General features: G+C 41.4%; 2 protein-coding genes across 5 annotated transcripts in view; both read right to left on the reverse strand.

The window, feature by feature from the left end:
• myo16 (myosin XVI) overlaps positions 1 to 11208 on the reverse strand; it is a 102007-nt gene extending 90799 nt beyond the window's left edge. The window contains exon 1 of one of the 3 annotated variants that reach the window (XM_046403291.1): positions 11024 to 11208. The gene's annotated coding sequence lies outside the window, so the exon portion shown is untranslated. Of the gene's footprint in view, positions 1 to 3310; positions 3549 to 4873; positions 5092 to 11023 lie in introns of those variants that run through there. The other 2 variants (XM_046403288.1, XM_046403290.1) reach the window with 2 other exon arrangements.
• Positions 11209 to 15913: 4705 nt separating this feature from the next.
• On the reverse strand, positions 15914 to 19074 carry tnfsf13b (TNF superfamily member 13b). Of its 2 annotated transcripts, none has more exons than XM_046404260.1 (6): positions 18588 to 19074; positions 18379 to 18493; positions 17647 to 17703; positions 17262 to 17386; positions 16802 to 16952; positions 15914 to 16555 (listed from the first exon to the last, which is right to left on the reverse strand). In XM_046404260.1, exons 1-6 carry the CDS (start codon positions 18819 to 18821, stop codon positions 16443 to 16445), a joined length of 795 nt encoding a protein of 264 aa, XP_046260216.1. In that variant the 5' UTR covers positions 18822 to 19074; the 3' UTR covers positions 15914 to 16442. The 2 variants fall into 2 exon arrangements, with proteins under 2 accessions (XP_046260216.1, XP_046260215.1); XM_046404259.1 differs by having other exon boundaries at positions 18379 to 18514; positions 18588 to 19064.
• Between the last annotated feature and the right edge of the window lie 1243 nt (positions 19075 to 20317).

Raw genomic sequence — 20317 nt, forward strand, 5'->3', positions numbered from 1 at the left:
TAAATAACACAACTGTGAAACACAAGTTCATTTGTTAAGTTTATTCATAAATATGTTTTAATCCCCAAACACCTCTCCACCTGCTCTTACCTGTGTCAGAATCACAGATCTGAAACCAAAATGTGGAAGGGTGGCAGAGGGTTGAACCAACTGCGGTATAACTGTATGATATGAAAACTGAGACTGACTTTAAAACACACTACATGAAGTGAAATGTTGAGAAATGGTCAGGTTTGCAGCTACACTACAAAATCCATCGTACAGGTTTCACATATGATTGTAATCCCCATGATTAGAAAGTCTTCCCATTTAGCTTTATGAGTCATTGAACAAACAGATCTTAAGGTAAAAAGAGAGAATATACAGACATTTGGTCAAAGTTACTTCAACATTAGTTCAGTTTCCTACAAGTTCAATATTAAGTTCAATTTTTCTTTTAGGATTATTTGGATATGTAGGCCTGAACAGATACACTGTTGTTGAACTGCCTGCTTCTGTTTAGAGGTCTTGTTTCTTTCATACTTATTTTTTTAAAAAGTATTTTGCTAAACAGCTTAACTGCAACCTGTTATTTAAGCATGAAAAGTAATTGACGAAACTGCTGCAGCTGAAAAAGCTGTGCAAGCTATACTACTTTAATAACAGCCTGTAAAGGTTGATTGTTAGTAATTAACAATGACAGCATTGCTGTTTTAGGACATATGCTAGTCTTCACAAGGCAAACACACAGACTCGAACAGACATGCAATCACACACGTGCTTAACATCCCAGCAGCAGATGCTGAGGAAATAAGGGATCTCTATTCTCTGTATTCAACCCCAAATCACACACAAGTTAGCTGATTGAAATGGATGATCAGGTGAATAAAATACAGGTAAATCTTCAGAAGTCTTAAAAAAAAGGCCTCTGAGTTCCTGAAAAGCTTCCCTAATTGAAAAGGGCCATAAGAAAAACAGAAAAAAAGAAAAAGACAGAGTGAGGAAGAGAGGAGAGAGTTTGCTGCCTGTGTGTATGTCACTGAGTTAACATGCCAGTATTATGACCGCATACCCACATGACCGCCCCACACAGTGTGTGTATGTGGGCATGTTTAAATGTGAGCGAGTTTGTGAACAGGTCCAGTCACCATAGCTGACCACAGCGTTGCCAACCAGCTGACACCACAAGGAGGAAGGACAGACTGCACACACGCAGACACAAAGACGCACACACATAAGCTGACTTCGGCATGGTGTAAACACAACTCCTCATGTCACTAAGCAACCTCCTCGAAACGCCTCCCGCTTTCCAGTTGACGTGAACAGTGAAAGTGAGAAGCAGAGAGTGAACTGAGAGATGAAGAATTAAACTAAACTCACTGTTTAACATGAGAACCAGATGTAGTATCAGAGGCCCACAGTGGAATGGCTTGAATTCCACTTCACATTATTTACTTAAAACACTAAGAAAAAAAACTCAAAAGAAAAGAGAAAAAACTACTATATTAAGTTGTGTATTTGTTACAGGGCAGTTCTGTTCTCAAAGTGGAGACGAGGAGCGATCACGGGTGTGGCTCTACACTACTGACCCACTTGTGCCGCCAACCATGCCACCCACAGTCATTCACTTAGCTGAGTTTCTAAACTGACTTAAAAGAAATGCCAGGACTGCTGTATATTGTCTGTTAATGGTCACCCTGATGATACCACAACACATACAAGAAGCGAATTAGTACTGGCTGACGGGTACAGTGATCTACACTTGCAGTAAAGTTTCCTACGCCTTCCATTTTTTCCTCAGTTTAAGAATGAACTATCTGAAATAGCCTCATGTATATTCATCCTTTCTCTATTTATAATTGAAGCCCTGAGCCTATCCACAGCACTGAAACCAACAACACTGACTTCTGGCATCTCAATGCCTCTCAAATCAACTTCATCGCATCAACTCTTCCACCAAACTGTATCACACAGTAACACCACAATGTTATATAAGAAAACAAGTGAATGTGTTCCATGTGTTTCATGCGCTTTACCCTTATAGGATAATCTGATTAGGAGTGGTAGCTAAATGGCTAAATTTACATTAAGGCTGAATCATCACAATATAGCCTTGTGCAATATTCAAATAACAGGAGCTGTTTTTTTAGTTTTAGTCTTAGTTTTTCTTTTGTGTTAGTTTTTTGACAAAGGTAAAATATGTCACAAGATAGAATCATAAATGAGGCACTGTGGTGCTAAAGAGGTGACCTACTGACCATATTATTCAGACATAAGGGAACATCAGACTTCCCAGTGCAATATGATTTTTTTTTTTTTTTAACTAGATTGATTTCAGTACAGTGTCCTTGATGCTTCAATGCTCACCAGCAGTATGGCCTTGATGGCAGCTGCTGAAAAGATATGAAACTAACTACCTTCCCAAATTCATATCCAATCTAGATACAGGGCGCATTCCAACAAATCTGTAGACCAGTTGATAGTCCCAGTAATGGATTATGCTGTCCAAATCTAACCTAAATGTTGATCCTATGATCTCTAATGTAATCTGTTTCCCCATTCTGGATGCTGGCCAAAGGGAAGAGACATTGAGCTAAGGATTCTCATTGGCTTTGCTGTGACCTCTAGCCCCCAGCCTGCAACTCTGACCGTTTGTCCCTCTGGGGTCATTGTAGGTCAGTGTTGTCATTAATCATGCAGCCAAATGAATGGCATGGGCTTTGCCAATGAACTCGCATTAGGGTGGTTCACTGCAAAGGAAGACCACCCTTTAATCAGGGGAACAGGTTCAAACTCCAGTGTTGGAAAAGCTGCTTGTCTTTTTTAACCAGCTTCAAGGGTGCTGGTCAGCGGCTTACCTGACAAAACAAGTGACAAAACAACTGCCCTAAGTGGGTCTCTCTCTAACACATGAGCCCAATATCAACAGGATCATGTTCAAGAACAGCTCTACAGTGTGACAACTAACACACTGATAATAATTCTTGTCACAGTAAGGGTATCTGAAGGCACGGTGAAATCAGTCTTGCACAATCAGCTGTTCATTCTCAGCCAGGAAAACACACATTCTTCAACACTAAGCATCTCATGGTATATTTAGACCCATGACAACTGCAAAGCACATCTGCCTTTACTTTCATTCCCAGTGGCATGCCGGGAGCACCACATGACATCCAAGCACATTAACACACACATGTCCTCACTCTAAGTGCATCTCGCATGTTGTCAAGACCTGAAGACAGTTATCAGACTGAAAATCACACCTAGACTCCTAAAATTAGCCTTCATTCCATGGAAAAGGGAGGGGGGGAGAAAAAAAGCAGAGTCTTACCGGTGAGAGCCCATCCACAGGAGAGACCAGGCTACAGAGGAGAGAGAAACGTGTCTGCCCGACGAAAACCCAGTGAGAGACGCCTCCCCGTGCTCCGCCACCAAATCAATTTCACACTCTCTCACCTCGCCGCCACTGTGATGTCATTCATTCATCCGTTTCCCTGTAACCATGGCAACTCTGCCGCTTGGAGCTGTTCATTCTTTTACATCTGTCTTTCTCTCTCTTCTTCCACATCCCTCCCCCTCTCCAGACCTCAGTGAACCCAGCCCACTTACTCCATCTGAAGGGGTACAGTTACACCCCCATCCTCACAAGCATCCACCCCCCTCTTCTCAACTAGTACATCGCTGAGCTGGTGTAAAAATGAGTAGGAGGGTGGAAAACACAAAAAGGAGGAGGTGCCTGGATTCACCTCATGGAGCATACCCGCCCCAAAGACTTTGTGGTCAAACAGGCATACTTTTGTCAAAGCTGTCCATGAAGGCAGAACTGGCAGACAAAGAAAGCTGGCAGACAAGGAAGACACAACAGAGCCTTAATAGGTGAGACTGGAAATCTCTTGTTTAGACATGAGCCAGCTGTCTCATTTGCACACAGACAGACAGAACAACACGAAACAGAGTCTAAATGCTGATGCACAGATGTGTATGTCTGGAACTCCCTAATAGACACATACACATAAGAACAAACACTTGGCTCTGCAGGGTGAGGTGATGAATAGTTAATGACTACCACCATCATCATTATGATGGTGCCTCTCTGCTAATAACCCCCATGTTGACCTTGGAAAAGGGGAGGAAAACCTGGTCATTGAGTGACAAATCAAACAAAGACACTTACACACACCATCACCCTATCTGAAGCCACCTCTTTTATTCAATTATGAGACACTTTCTCCTCCAGTTTGTATTTCATAACCCAGCAAGCTTTCTCTTCACAGCCTCCACAAGTTAAGATGTTAATCATGGCATTATTTAAAGTGTTTCACCCTGCACTCCTACCGCTCACCATCCTGCTGCATTCATTTTTTAAATCACCTTCCAGCATCTCCCCTCTCGCCTGTATTCAACCATATGCACGAAGAGGAGCGGATCAAAAGCATATCAGGATTATAAAAAAAAAACCTTAAAACTTCTACACGTCAGGCATCTACAAGCACTGAGCTGACTATGGTCTGAGTGGGTCAAAGGATACAGAGGCACGTCTTAAAAGTAATGTAGAAATCGCCTAAAGAAACACCTTAAGAGGGGGGAGGTGTATCTCTGCAAAAGACAGGGATCTCCTGTCTGCTACATCTCCTCACTCAATTAGCTTCCTGTGCTTTCCTCCTGGAAAATCTCTCCATCTGTCTGCATCAATCACCCGCTCATCATTCTTAATCTCTCCATCGCTTCTCACATAATTAATTTTGAACGTACCCAACCACCAGGAAAGTCTTTCCTTCTCAGCCTTATTTCCATGTGTTGTTTACTTCAAATTGTTGTTTACTTTTTTCTAATCTACATTAGATTCTTAATTATTAGATCTGAAACCCACATTTTAGACAGCCAAGCAACTTACCATAGACAGTATACTGTAAGTAGACATCATGGATTTGAAGGGTCGCTCTATTTTCCCCAGTGGGAGGCAGAAACCTCCTGCTGCTGATGCTGCAACTGACCGGAGCTCGCAAGGAGTTAACCCCAAAAGAGGAATAAACATTAACGACTCTGATTCAGTATCATAAAACTGCAACATAAGCAAATGTACTAACTTCTAACATGAAAAACCGTCATACCTTTGCTGGGGTTGCCTTGCACTTCCATTTTCTTAGTGGAGGAGTGTAGCTAACATTAGCATGGTGTGCTGCGCTGCTACGGTCAGAGGCGACAATATAAAACTTTTTCCGAGCTCTGGGCGGTTTCTTGCTCACAGTCTGACTTCCCATTCATTTTGAATAAAATAGTAAAAAAATAAATAAAAAAAATTACGAGGCCATTGTCACATTTTCTTTAGCTACATTCCTCCCTTACTGCTCGTTGCTAGCTTGCGCTCCGAAGTGTTTACATCGCTACTTAATGCACTAACTTGGACTGATGATTGCGATGCTAGCTAACATTATATGCGGAAGCTACACAGTAAACAGACATTTTATTGTGATATTTCATTCTAGCTAGCTAACTGTATTTTTCCTTATCCACAGTATTTAATATACAGGGGTTTATTCATTTTTTGTTATGTTGTAAGCAATCATTCATCCTCCCTTCAATGCAGTGTAAAGGTTCTTAAATTTGCAACTGTAGTATTATCTTATCAGTGGTTCCATGACATCTCTGATATCTGTATGTTTGATTTCTGCTGAAAATTAGCTCAGCAGCTTTGCTCATTGGTAGTTTAATAAATAAACTCCATGGGAATAAAACGTGCAAAGAAACTATTCTTAGTGAAAGATTTTTTTCTTTTTTTTTTCTTTTTTTTTGCATGCGTTTTTGAATATATTCACAGTTACACAGTTTAAGAGCTCTTTGTCGATTTGTAAAGGTGGGTTGTTTTGACCTCTTTTTTTGTTACTGAAATTTTCTCCCTAGGAGGTTTGATTTTCACTTTTAAGACATTTGAATGTATGCACCCTCTGTGTTCGGTCTGTTTATCTGGCAGGAATTAGATCCCACATTCTGAATGGTACAGCCCAGCAGTGTTCTTACTCAGCACACTGATAAACTATGTTCAGCTCTGATGAACATACCTTGTTGTTGCCTAATCTATAAGCACTGCTCTTGTACATACAGCTTGAGTCCTGACTTTGCAGTCATGCCAAGAGTCAGACTGGAGACAGCTTATGTTGCATCCATCCATACATACAGATACAGTATTAGAAGAATCACACAGTCTGGCCTTATGAAGCTGTACATCTTGATGTGTTTTACAGAACATGTTATTTTCTTGCTCTGCTCCAACTAGACAGTTGTGCTCTGATGTAACTGTCGTGCACACACTAGGAGGTTGTTCCTTTTTGTTGTGTACTGAGTTGGTTAAATTTCCTCTGACCTAACTGTTGCCTTCATTGCATCAGATGACATTTACATAAAGTTGAACGTTTCTCAGCTTTCCTCTGTAGTGCCACAGAGTGTTCTTTGAGTATCTGGAGCTCAGCCTGAGCTCTGCTCAGTCATGCACAATGAACAGCAGCCTATCCCTCTCCCCAGCTTTTGACTTTGTAATGTGTGAAAGGCCTGCTAGACTTATCACAACTAACCTTGACTGAAAAACAGCCAAGACATCTTACACTTGTTTGCTTATCAGTGTGTGGTTGTGGCTCTAGTTGAGCTAAACTCCCTCTGATCAGTAGTAAGGTGAGTTGGCAAATGTGGGAATGATGAATGAAGGTGGAAGATGGAGGCAAAGTTAGAACACCGAAAGAAAGATGGGAGAGGTTCGGGGGTAAGTGTGTATTAAATTGGGAAATTCAGGTCTGCCATAGGCATGAAATTGACAGACTTGAGGTTCAAATCACATAGGCACATATAACCTTCAATCCAAAGCCAAAGCAATTTCCTCCACAGCATGGTCTGAGATGTTGCTTTACCAAGGCATTATCCCTGTCCTCAGAATCCTTATCTGCACTCACAGAAATGAGCAGGGGATATGACAACACTGACAGACTTAGTGCCTTATTGCCTCTTCCTGCTCACCTTCTCTTCCTCTTCACCACTCACATTACCTTTCACCTTGACTCCTCTCTCTTCCTTCACTGCATCCCACCATCAATCCAGCTGTGTTGTATATGGGTGTATTTCTAAACTGTTTCCTTCACACACTGCTTCTTGTTGCACTCTTTCATGTGTATTTGCTCCATCTCTCTCGTCCCCTCTGCTGTAAACAGAACCGTTTCACAGGGATCATTCACGTGCATGTTAGCATAAGATAAGATAAGATAAGATAAGATACCCATGCTTATGGGTCCCACTCATAAGCATGTGGGAGTGTATCATACCATTGTCAGAGGGGGCATCATGCCCCATTAGGTATTGACCTAATTTGATTAGGGTTGAGTATGAGAGATGACATGTTTGAAATCAAGCACACAAACATCACAGAAAGACATTATCTTTCATCTCAGCATAAACCCCCCCCCCCATGGCATGTTGGGTAGATCAAAGCAGTATTTTTAAAAGGAATGCTTAACTGATCCTGTTCAATCATTTGCATGGCTCTGCAGCTGGGCTCATTCTCAGCACTCTAATATACAGTGTCTAGCTGCAGGCAAGAAAACCTGGTAGGTGGACAAGTGTTTGTGTGCAGGGGGAGGGTCTACGTGTGTGGGTGTTTGTGTGTTTGATTGTGATGGAGGACTTACTGTAAGTGGTTGCATGTTATACACCTGCCCTCATACACATTCCAGAAAGGAGAGAGAAAAACGGCTGCTTATGTCGTTTCTTCTCTCCCACCTCTGTTCTGTCTCTGAGAAAGACCTTTACCAGCTTCCCTTGTCACTATCTCTGCCACGTCTCACAATCTAGTCATTTCAGCTCCCACTCCTACATGCTAAATTACCTTTATAACGTTCAAGTACCTGCACCTACTGAGTGCTCTTTTTCGCACCACAAGCACGAATTCCACCATGCAATTCTGCTATTCCAGTTCAGGGTACAAACAGGTAGACACACAGACACACACACACACTCACACAAATAGTCCTGGCAAGCCCAAACACTGACCCTGACACCAATGTCCCTTACAGGCATGGTGTCCGATAATAGCTCTGGAAGGGAAACAAAGTCTGCAAGGCCACAAGTCACATGCCAGCGGCAGCAAGCCCGCATTAATATGAGGAAGGCTTTTACAAAAGATAAGGTCACATGAGGAAGATCAGCCCCCTCCTCTGACAAACACTACTATCATATAGGGCTTGGTCAACCTTTGTGTCAGCTGGTGCACCTGCTTAGTATTGAATCCATGCAGACTGCTCTGGTTTGATGATATTGTTTCATCAGATGGGGAAAATGTCCAACCAAAGGTTTGGATTTAATCTTAGCCTGTTGGAAGTGTTCCATTCCCAAATAACATGTTGCTGCTGCTGCCAGCAGTGCTTCCCACCACCTGTCATTAGCTTTAGCTGCTGTTTGAGTCGGCCAACTGTCCAGTCCCATGGGTCCCACTCGTAAGAATAGTCTGGGATTTCATTTTCATCTCAGGATCACTTTGCAACCCAAGTGGGCACTTGTGATATATAGGAAGAAGAAGAATGTGAATAAGAAAGGTGATGGATTACACCTTTTGTTTATTTTACTTCTGTGCATTACATTTTGATGTTTTTCACACCATCTAAATTAGCTCTAATTTGATGGTGAACAAATGTGTCAAAAGACATTGTGATAGTAGTGCAATGCTGATTTGGATGATTTTATCAGTTTTATATGATGTATATGAGTATCCTTGCTTTTAAATAGTTTTACAGTAATACAGTGTCACAATCTATAAAATCTTTGATCATTTGCTATTTGAGTTATAGGCTGAACAATCCTTGATCAACATTAAAAATAATATGCTTTGCTTCTACTGTAATGCATGCCTCTTATAGATATCTCACATTTCCAGTCATAAATGACAGACGTCTGTCTCAAGTTCACCAATTATAAATAACACATATTGGTGTGGATTACAATTTGCACTAACCAGATTTGTGGGTGAAACAAATCTGTGGCTTTCCCAGATGAATGGTAACCCCCTCTTTAATCCCTTCCCACCCCCACTTCTGTCTCCCTGGTCAGCTGTCTGCCTACTGACATTAGGCACATGAAAAGCATCTATCTACTCAGCGTCCATGTGTATGTATACATGTGCTTTTCTCTGAAGAGCTGTGGGGGTGACTGTTGATTACAGGAGCTGCAAAGTAAAAATCCAGCGAGCATGGTAACCAGTCAGTCTAAGAATAGATCAGCTGTGGACAGACCAAAAGTTAGACATCAAAAAAGGCTTTTGAACCAACCCATGAGGCCCATGGGAGGTGTTAGCGAACAGGAATTCTTCACCAGTTTGACTTGACTGATCAGACAGCAGACAGAAATATTCCAAGTAACATGCGGTAATTGCATTTTCTAGTTTTTTCCTCTTTAAATTTTATGCAACTGTGACTTTTATGACCTCAGCACACCCCCTCTTGTGAACAAGTATTCCCCTCCTTAATCATGCATAAAAGGTGTCATTTAAATCTTGCCAAAGCCACAGGGCCTCAGCATTGCAACACAGCCGGCGGTGGGCTGCTTTACATGAGTGAAACAGTTGGGGGGGCTGTATATTCCTTGAACACCTCTGGAGCTCTGACAGCATTAGATCCATCAAAACGCTTTCTTGCAGAGAAATGTATTTGCTTCCTCCTCCTCCTTCTATTGCTCTTTGTCAATGCCCTCTCTTGCTCATAAATCAGCCGATAATTATCAGGGAGGATAGTGACTAAGTCTTGAGACCATGTGGCTCAACAGCTGACCATGGCACAAGGGACTGGTCTATGTCCTGACACAGACAGTCAGACTACAGTTTTCAGACATTAGCCTCTTACAGCTGACACCCACAGACCAGCACAGCACGTTTTGTCATTTTCCAAAGAAGAGAAATAAGAACAAAGAAAGGCAAACCAGCAGGCAACTGCTGCAAAATGGCATTTTGGAACCGTGGTAAGATAATCTTTAGAGAGTTTTAAGACAAAGTGATACCTCTGTGCAATGCTGGCAGATGCACAGCATGGCAATCTAACTGAACAGGAGGACAGATGGGTGTAGCGCACACACACACACACACACACACACACACACACGTAACAAGGGTGACTGTGACTGAAATGGCTGGTCCTCCTTGTACATCAGTTTACCGTGACTGATTTTTTTACACAGTGTTTAACAGTTATCATATCTTCCCAAGGGTTTAGCACCAACATGTTCAGCACACATACACACACTCACACAGATGGATGTGTAGACTCTTAGCAATCTGAATGAGCCCATCTGTGAAGTTCTGTGAAACAAAAGCAGAGTTTAGTGGGGTGACACAGGCAGGAGTTATGTGCTTGTCTGTTACTCAGCCACATTGTGTCACACCAACAGAAAAAGTTATAAAGAGTATAAAATCTGTTCTTGTTGCTCTTTTCTGTCCAACCATTCTGTCTCTATCTCTTAATTTCCCTCTTTTACCTTTGTCCCTCCTTTATCTCACACGATCTCACTGAACATATCACACAACCACACGGCATTTGGGTAAAAGCCACCCAAGGTACTCTGAATCTGGGACAATTCCCAGCTGACGTCCAGTATCCCGCCCCCCCCTCAGGCTTTTTGGAGGAGTGTGTGTTTTATGTGCAGTGAACAAGCCAACAACCCTGTTTTCCTTCTTCTGTGCAGCCGACCAGCACACATGCAACTTCTCAGGGTAAACAAGAGCATGCAAGATGGAAATAATAGGAGGAAAAAAAGGCCAGTCTGCAGACAGTGAACAAAGACGGCTGCCTTTAAGAAAAAAAGGTCTTTCCACTGGAAAATGTATACATCATAATGGATGCAGAAAAGAGACAGTGATGTTTGTTCAATTATGGAAACACATTCATGCAGATAATAAAACATTCAAAATCATTACGAGAACAAATCGCTAATGGCCAAACACTGTGCCAGCAGGGTACATATGACTGATAAACACAGACAAACTTGCACAGAGACAAACAGGAGATAAGTGGCACTGTACCTCTGTAAATTCTCCCCGTAGTTCTTGATGCTTTCTTGCCAACTAGCAAATAACATCCAGAGACAATCTGGTCACAGCTGCAGAGATCACACACTCAGAAACACTCAGGGAGAGAGAACGAGGGAGAAATCAACTCTGAGCTCTCTCTACATCTACACCCCTAGGCTAAAATCCTCCACTGACATCCCATCAGAGAGTTAGAGAGAAAGGGAGAGAGGGGAGTGTGCCAGTTTGGGTGAATTAGGGGGGAGTAGTTGAAAGGGAAAGAGAGCATGAGCCAGTGACAGAGGGGAAAAGAGAGAGAACGAGAGATTTAGGAGTTTGTGAGTGTGTTTTTGTGAGAGGGAAAATACAGACAGTGAGTGAGACTGGAGTTTAAATCTCTAATTACAACTGCTTATCACAAACCCATAAGCAGCTGGTGGGAATGAGTGACACGGGACTTCATATGCACTATACTGAGCCTGTATTGTGTGTGTGCATGCTGTGCTAGGAGGAGGAGGAGGAGGAGAACCACACAAATGGCCTGAAAGTGAAGTCATATAATGAAAGGAGGTCAGAAAAGTAATGTATGGAAGATGTGCTGAATAAGAGGGCAACTCCTGCCTACAACTAGTCTTTCACCTGGTTTCCTCTGAACCATGTGGCTCAAGGGGAGGCAGTGTCATTTGATTTGCCAGTACATGATTGACTGAAATATATTAACAAGCACTGGATGGATTGCCAAGGACTGGCATACAGACATTCATCTCTCCCAGAGAATGATCTCTATTAATTTTGTCGATACCCTGACTTTTCATCTGCTGCCCCCATGAATCTGATGTGTTCAGTTCTTAAGGAAATATTTAAGCTACTGTTTGATGGACCACCATCAAATTGTTCTAGGCTTTCATGGTCCCCAGAGGATGAATCAGAATAATTTTAGGTATTATGCTGACCTTTCCCAGAGTTCCATCATCAGGTTAAAATTTAAATTTGTCCGACACTTAACTGCTGATGTTCTCATCTACCTTGGCTTGTGTTTAGTGCTAATTAGCAAAATACTAACGTGCTAAACTAAGACCATGAAGCTGGTAAACATTAGCACAAACATTAAACAACCCGCACAGCATTTTGATGTAAGCACTTTCACTGAGAGCAAGTTAGCACACTGATGTTGGCATTTTGCTCAAATGTTTCCCAAACACTGAAATATTGGAAACATATTAACCTGAATCTCATTTCGTTAACATAAAAGAAGAAACAGTGGATAATATATATCTAAAATTACACAAATCTGTCTTTTTATAACCATACTGTGAACATTTGATTGTAGCTGTTAAATTTTAATATTGAATTGTTGTTGCGCTCATGCTTTACTGCGATGTTTCCTGTATATTTGCAAATGCTGGGGTTGGGTGGATGGGTGGGTGGGGTGCAGCCCTGGACAAATGTTCCTTCCTCTGTCTGTGTCTGCCAAAGCTCCATCTTGTAGCCATAATGCACAATGGAGCCTGGGAGTCAGGAGATGGAGAGAGGAAGGGGGGCATAGTTGTGGCGAACCAAAATCCTTCCCCCCTCTCATTTGATGTTTTTTCCTCTCCCCTGTAATAGCTTGACGTCCTTGAAAAAAGAGGCCAGAAAAAAGATGAGCTTGAAAGAGACAAGTTTTATTTCTGCCATTTTCTTGCACTTTCCTTGCACACATGCAAATTGCAAGACTGGCCGTTTCATCGTGGATTGATTTCAGGCAGAGGCAGAAAAATATGAATTATAAATCAGCTTATTCTAGCAGACCCCATGTAGACTGGGTGAAATAAAAAAACAACAACAAAATAAAATCTAACATTACTGCTGTAATACTGCTGTAAAATAAATAAACCTCTTGCTCTGCTGGGTTGGTCACGTTTTTCGGATCAAAAACAATTAGTGTCTACTGAGGCTGAATCGATTAAAATTCTACAGCATGTCAAGCACAGAACATAGTGCTTAGACTTTAGAGTAACGGATGACACAATCCAGTTTGTTGATAAACCAAATCCTCACTTAAATGAGAAATCCACGCAGTGCTGCTGCCAGTTCAGCTGCAGGGCTCTGGATCAGCCTGATTACTTTAGGCTGACTGCAGCAGATCAGAGTAATCCCTGAATACTAGAGAAGTACGTACATGGAACAAGCGTGTAGTACACTGAAGCACAGCAAGAAGGCGTAAGGGCTGTTCATTTTTTAAGTACTTAGGGGAGGCAGTTAAGGTACGTGTGTGTGTGTGTATACATGTCTGTCTACTTGCAGATGCTGCAGTGTTAGTGTGGTGGTTTGCTCCAGAGACAGAGCATGCTGGGTATTATAATCAGGATCCAGGGATCACCTTTAGCTCCTGCCATCAGTCAGTCCTGTCCTAAAGCGTCCAAACGGGGAGAAAGGGAGGAGAGAGGGGGACAGATGGGGACACTGAGACACTAAGGTCCACGTTTACCCCAAGCGATGCAGCTAGACAAATGGAAGATTGAAGGTGACAGACTCTAATGGACTGGGACTAGTTCCAATGAATAAACCCCTCCCTCTTTCTGCAAACAAAATGTTCTATAATCTTGACAAACTTACTAATATCAAATGAGAATTTTGAATGTAAATACAAGGTTATCCTGCTTTGTGGATACATAATTTTTGCTGTGGAAAATGTGCCTAATTAAAATGACATAAAGAAAAGACAGTGCCTTCACATTTGTTTGATGTTTTTGATTAGAGCTGCAACGATTAGTCGATTAATCTAAAGGAACTTAACTGTCAATTACTTTTGGTTATCAGTTAATCGTTCAGTCATTTTTTAAGCAAAAATGTTAAACATTTGCTGGTTCACTTTGGGCTCTGGGAAATTGTGATGACCTTAACAATTGTCAAACCATTAAATGCAAGAATAATAGGCAGATTAATCAGTAATGACTAAATATTCACTAGTTGTAGCCCTGTTTTTGATGTGATAACTACTCAACATTTAGCCAGCTCCAGCTTAAAGTTAGATTTAAATAATGCGTTCAATATTCAGATGCAAATGGTGTTCAACGTATTGCTCGTGTGATGGCAAACAAAACTTAATCATTGTTTGTACCTTCTTAAAGCGTATATGTGATGTATAGCTTTTCTGTGTGTTTAATAATGTGACTCTGTGTACTCACAACACATGCGTGTGAGTGTGTGAACTACACACAGTGCCAGCATGTGTACTCAGCGGGTCTCATTTCCTGATTCTCCGGTCAGATGCTGGTTTCTCTTTTGAGAGCCGTGCCCACAGTGACATCAGCTTCCGCCAGCACACCAGCCGTCACCATGGCACCACACAAAGACATGTCTGACCCAGAGGGAGGGGAAGCATCATGCTTGACACATTTATGGTTAGAGGTCCGTGCTCCCCTCTTCTCTCATGCCCTCCTCCCCCACCTTCTTCTTTTTCTCGGTTGGTGTTTGTACAGCCGCCTGCTCTGTTTACCAGATCATCAAAGAGCTTCTCAGCCTTCCATGGCTATAGCCTGGCCTGCTCTCCGTTATCTGTTTTAGCCTCGCAGCTTCCCTCTACTCTTCCTCTTGCTTTTCCACTAGTGGTGACTACTATCCATTAAGTCTGTTTAAAATCTTTCTTTCTCAGCCTTCTGTTTTAGACTTTCTTCCTCCCTCCCTGTCTTTTCGGTGTCCCTGCTTGTCAAATAGAGCCATGACTCCAAGGGCAAAATGCCTAGTGAAGAAGTGACCACCCACTGGGCTTTGTCTAACTCTTTGCCCCAGCGGACAGAAGGCCTGTGTGAGTGTGTGTCTGAGTGTGTGTGTGTGTGTGTGTGTGTATTTGTGTATGAGTGGGGGGGCTAGAGGAAGAAACAGATGGGATAGAGTGTAGCAGGTACAAGAAGACCCCCAAAGTAATATCAGCCATTTCAAAATGATCAAGTTAGAAAATATCAGACTGAAATATAACACTACATGCCACTGCATCAAAGCCTGTGCAGGGGGTCATTTTGTGATTGTGTAATATAGGAGGACATGTATCTTCTACACTGAGCAAAATCTTTTTAAAAGGCCAGATTAATTTAAATTTAATTTAGCTTTTAACTTTTTTCATTTACATTTTAAAGGGAAGCATGTGGCTAAATTTGTCCTTCACTCTTTATCTAAATATTAACTGTAGTGAGTTATTTGGGTTTGCTCTAAGCTAGCAGCATTACCAAAGAATGAGTTGATTTGTGTGTGTATTCATTTTTATGCATCACCAAAAATCACCTCAGAGGGCTGAGGCGGGGGAGGATGTCCCTTGGGCATTTTGCCCCAAACTCCTCTGGGACATCTGTGCTCAGATGCTAATTTTTCACATTTCACATAATTAATAAAAAAAATATAGAAAAATTAATAAAAATGTCTCTCACACAAATCTCCTGTTTGGATCACTGAATTGTTCTCCTGTAACTGTTTGACTAAGCACACAGATCCGCAGAGCAAATTGAGATCAGGTGATTTCAAAAACACTGTCCTACTGTACAGCGTACAGTGTTTTGGTCAGGAAAATGTGTAGTCCTGGAAAAATCAAGAGAATCTTTTTGCCATAATGTGCCCCAGCTGCAACTCTCCCTCTGGTTCAATCATAACATCATAGAAAACTGAAGAGATTCTACACTGAGGATATTTCACTGTTTCTTTTGGGCTCTTAATGCATTACAAATTCATTGAGCAGCAGATCCTTTGAGTTTGCAGACATCATCTGCTTATGCAGTTCTTTCCTCAGTCTAAAAATAGACACTTTTTCCTGATTTCCACTGTTCCTGCTCCACTCTAAACTCTGTTATTCTCTGTGCTGCCTGATAGGACGCTCTGTCACGCTGAAGTCTTTCCTTCTTGTGACCAACAAATGAACAACAACCTTCCAGGTGATGTCATCTCTTGTTCAAGAACTGTCACTTTATTGTATCTGAAAAAAAACTTACATCAGATTTATGGCATTCAGATGATATATGTTCACATAAGTAAAATGATGAAGCGTATGAGAGAAATTGTTTTAGAAGAACAGTAATGTTGTTGCTGCTACAGGGGTAATGAGCATTAATCAAAACAGTCAGACATTACCATGTGTTTGTGATTATTTGAAGAAAAAGCAATTGATAGAGACAGTTGCTACAATATGCTGATTTGAAGTGTGGTAAAAATGAACACAATACAGCTGTAGATAGATGTATTCCTAAGAGCAAAGAATGTGCCATCAACTTATAGCGCTCTTCATATCCCCACAAGCCGAAACTAGCTAGGACTCATGCCGTCAATCATTATGCCAGTACAGAAATGACTGCTTCCTGTATTGTTCTGACAACACACAAAGTCAGGCAAGGCTACCAGAACTGTGTCTCATTGCACAGTTCCTTCCTCAAAATCGTCCCTGGGTTCCAAAGTGAGGTGACACGCTTTAGTTCAGCTTGAAAGCACCCAGGAAGGAGGAATCTCCATCCAGGGAAACGTTGGCTGTGGAGCGAGGGATCAGCAGCTCCAAGTGGTCCCCAACATCCAGCTTCACAATACCTGAGGATATGGAAATGTATGCTTCAGACTTTCAGACCATCAAACCTTAAACTGGCTTTTTTTTCTGTTCTCCTGCCACAGACAGCTAGCAACCATATCCTACTACCGACACACATTTGCAGCCATTCCACACCACACACACTTGAAAGCTTGACTAAAGAGGAAAACACGCTGGTTGACCTTCCATAACAGCTGTTGTAATAGGGGTGAACATAGATGGACATAAACAATAACACACTGGCTCACCCCCTGTGTAGCAGGTGTTGTAAGGGTAGACAGGGTTCATATTCTGGATGCAACGGAACAGGGTCACCTCCTGAGTCTCGATTCCTACCACGTTCCTCTTCCACCGGATCACGACGTGACCCATGGCAAAGGTACTGTCCTTGTAGTAGACCTGAACACATCAGAAATACCACGTTAAATCTATCAGGTATGGCACATGCATGGGTTTTAACATAAATAAACAGTAGTAGGTGGTATAGCATTTACCGCTACATTTATTATGTATGCATCATTTGCAATTTCTCTTCTTCATCTGACCTTTCTTCAAGGTCTGTTACACAGCTGCATGCTTAGACTGAACACACCCTTTTTTCTGCTATTTATGTGGAGTGTTCCCCTCCTATGCAAAATCTGGTGACAGCAAACAAAGTAGCAGCACCCCCCAGTGGAGAATCTATGAAATGACAGCAAACAGACAAACCTGACTGTACACAAAGTAGAAGCCTGCTTCTCTGACATGTATTTTGTCTTCGGCTACCTCCAGGGCAGAGCCTCTCTGCAGCCCAGTCTGCCAGGGGATGCCTGTGCGTGGCTGTGACATCAGATCTGATCCAAGGAATAACAATATATTAGAAATCACGTCAAAGCGGCTAAAGATGACCATCTCTCCCGACAGTCAACGTGTTTCATTGCTTAGGGTTTCTGCATATGTGTTTAGATACATTTTTTAAATAAAATAAACTTTGGCTCTATGATAATGGGTGTATATAATGTAAGCTAAAGGCCAAAGAAAAACTAAAATGGTAAAATGCAAATAAAAACAATATATCACCCAACTATCATAACCCAGGCCAGAGAAACTGTACCTCTCCTGAAGGTTTTCCTGCTAGCATTTGCCAACAAATGCAGGCACGGCTGATAAACTATGACAAAACACAAGAGAAATTTAAACATATTAAAACTGGTCAGCAGTTTCCTTATAATATACACATAACCTATTCCATATTTGTCACTGTTTTTCCAACTGTTCCTTCCCTTTATCCTTTTTGAAATCTGTAAATATACTGTACTGTAAACATTGCACCCCAGGAACCGTTCAATAGCTTGCGCTGATGATGCACACATCTGCTTTATTAGTTAGTGGTTAGTTAATAGTGAGCGCTAATAAATGTAGAAGCATTAACTCACCACATCAGACTTCTTATTTTTCACATGATTAGCACCACAGCAAGACACTCACACTTCGTTTGTTAGTCTGTTTGAAAGTGGAAATTGTTCTCTGGGAAGTTTCTCATTTTCTGAATCAAATGTCTAAGAACAGAGGACGTGTAGCTTGTCCTGAGACATTTCGTGATTTGCAGCTACATATATAAATTTGACTTGAAATATCACAATAAGAGATTTATTGAAAACCTTAATCAAAAATGTTAAACACTAGAAATGGAATGAGTCACCCGGTTTATATTACTCAGCCTCTTTGCAAGTGAGCCAATGGGTTTGTTAAACATCCCGAGTCTTATACTGCAAGCCAACTAAAAGAACTAATAATTTAATCTTACGCATTTGTATTAACGGGCCAATTTCAGGTGATATCTTACCTAGTGTGTCGGTTCCAGTAACAGATCTTATCCTCCTTATTCGGGTGAAAGCATATTTTGGTGTAGATTGTTGCAGGGGCTCTTGGCTGTTTCTCCTGCTGCTGATATTCTCAGTCTGTGCAGACACAGTTAAGTCCTGAGAAAAACAATACAAGCTGGTAAAATGCTTGTCTTACAGGATTTTTGTTGTTATATCCTAAAGGACTCACCTGGCCTCCATAATTGGCCTCGTGTCCCTCTTCTCTCCTGCGAATGACCTCTGATTTGAGTGCATCTACCTCAGCTCTGAGAGCTATCAGTTGGTGGAGGGACAAAGCTGAAAGAGAGGAGGAGGTGACAGCAGCTAGCGTCAGCAGGAAAACTGGCCAGGACAGCCTGGTTTCATCTGCCCTTTGTCCAGTCCCAGGCTTCACACCTGTCAGAACTGCCATAGTGGGTCCCATGCAATCTTCCAAGAGCTCACACTAGCAACATGACTGCTCTCATGCCTGAACTACACTACAGACTTGTGCTGGTAATGGTGGATGTTTGCTTCTGTCATCAATGTTTTCTCTGAGCTCCAAGCTTTACCTTCTTGCCTGTCTAAAAGCAACAATGACTTCCTTGTCTCTCTGTTTTGTCCTTCTGTAGCCAGTCCCAGTCTAGTCTGAGGGACTACGCAGAATAAATACAGTACAAAAAAGGGCAACACAGCTTCCCCTCTGTTGTTCCGCTCAGCTAACCACATTCACAGCTTCCTGCCTGACCAACAGCCTTGACAAATCTCTCTCACTTTTCTCCTCATCTAGCTCCTTCACAATGATAAAACACATCGAAGTTCCTCCGCACTCTTATAAAAAACCCGGGTGATTGTTACAGGGTGGGAACAGGAAGGAATGTCTTGGCACACAGACGAGTGGCAGCATGGTAGGGAAATTAGAGGAGAGAGAAAGGACAAAGATGGAGTAGATGTTATTAAAGACAGTATTACTTATAAATTTGACAGTTAGCAGAGTCAACACGCACTGAAAGGAGGAAGTGTCAAGATTGCATCAACTTTAAATGGAAACATACCACAGTAAAATAAACAAACTGTTATTCCCAGAATATAAAAAGTGAAGTAATGGCAAGATACAAAAATGAATTTGGAACTGAAACAATAAAAAAGGTAGTTTAAAACAAAAGCAAGACAATTTTAAACGTACCAATTTATTGCATGTTACAGTACAGAAAATAGAAAGTGAAAAATGTGTGCTTACAAAAAAAGTTGTCACCGTTGTCTTGAAATAGAAAAAAACATGGAAAATTCCTCTGACTGCTTCATACTAAAGATAAATATGAATCATTCAGAGGTCGGACCTTTCAGATATCAATCAATGTTTCTAGAAATCATAATAAATGTACACAAATAATGTCAACACTGTGCAGGTTCATTACAGAAATTTGCCAATGTTTTAATGTAATCACATGCCAGCTTGCAAATGCCAAATTATACCAACACTTTGAACAGCAGTCATTCCTCTATGCTCACAATCATATGAACATATAAAAATATGTCCCATGGTATATTTGCTCAATACCTGGCAAATGTTTTTTTTTTTTAATAGAAAAAATGAACAGACATTCAGTTTGATTCCATTTCTTTTCATCAACAGTGTATTTGACAGTACATCTGGCTCGGATAAAAAAAAAAAAGCCAATATTCTAGTAAGGTTACAATAAAAGGAGGTGAATGATGACAAGTCTCTAAATGTTTTCTTGAATGAAGAGATGATGCAATGTCAAAAGGCTAAAAGCAGAAGAGTGTGTGGAACTAAATGAAAAGTCAAATGGTTGAATTCTGACTGTACAGTGTGCTCTAGCAATATATGATGGAATAAAAATCACTAAACTGAACTCAGCTTATGGATTTGATATAATACAAAAATGTCTGAAAATGTTCTGTGCCACTGGTGGCAAA

Source organism: Scatophagus argus, chromosome 11 (genome assembly GCF_020382885.2).
Source record: "Scatophagus argus isolate fScaArg1 chromosome 11, fScaArg1.pri, whole genome shotgun sequence".
Classification (NCBI taxonomy): Eukaryota; Metazoa; Chordata; class Actinopteri; family Scatophagidae; genus Scatophagus; species Scatophagus argus.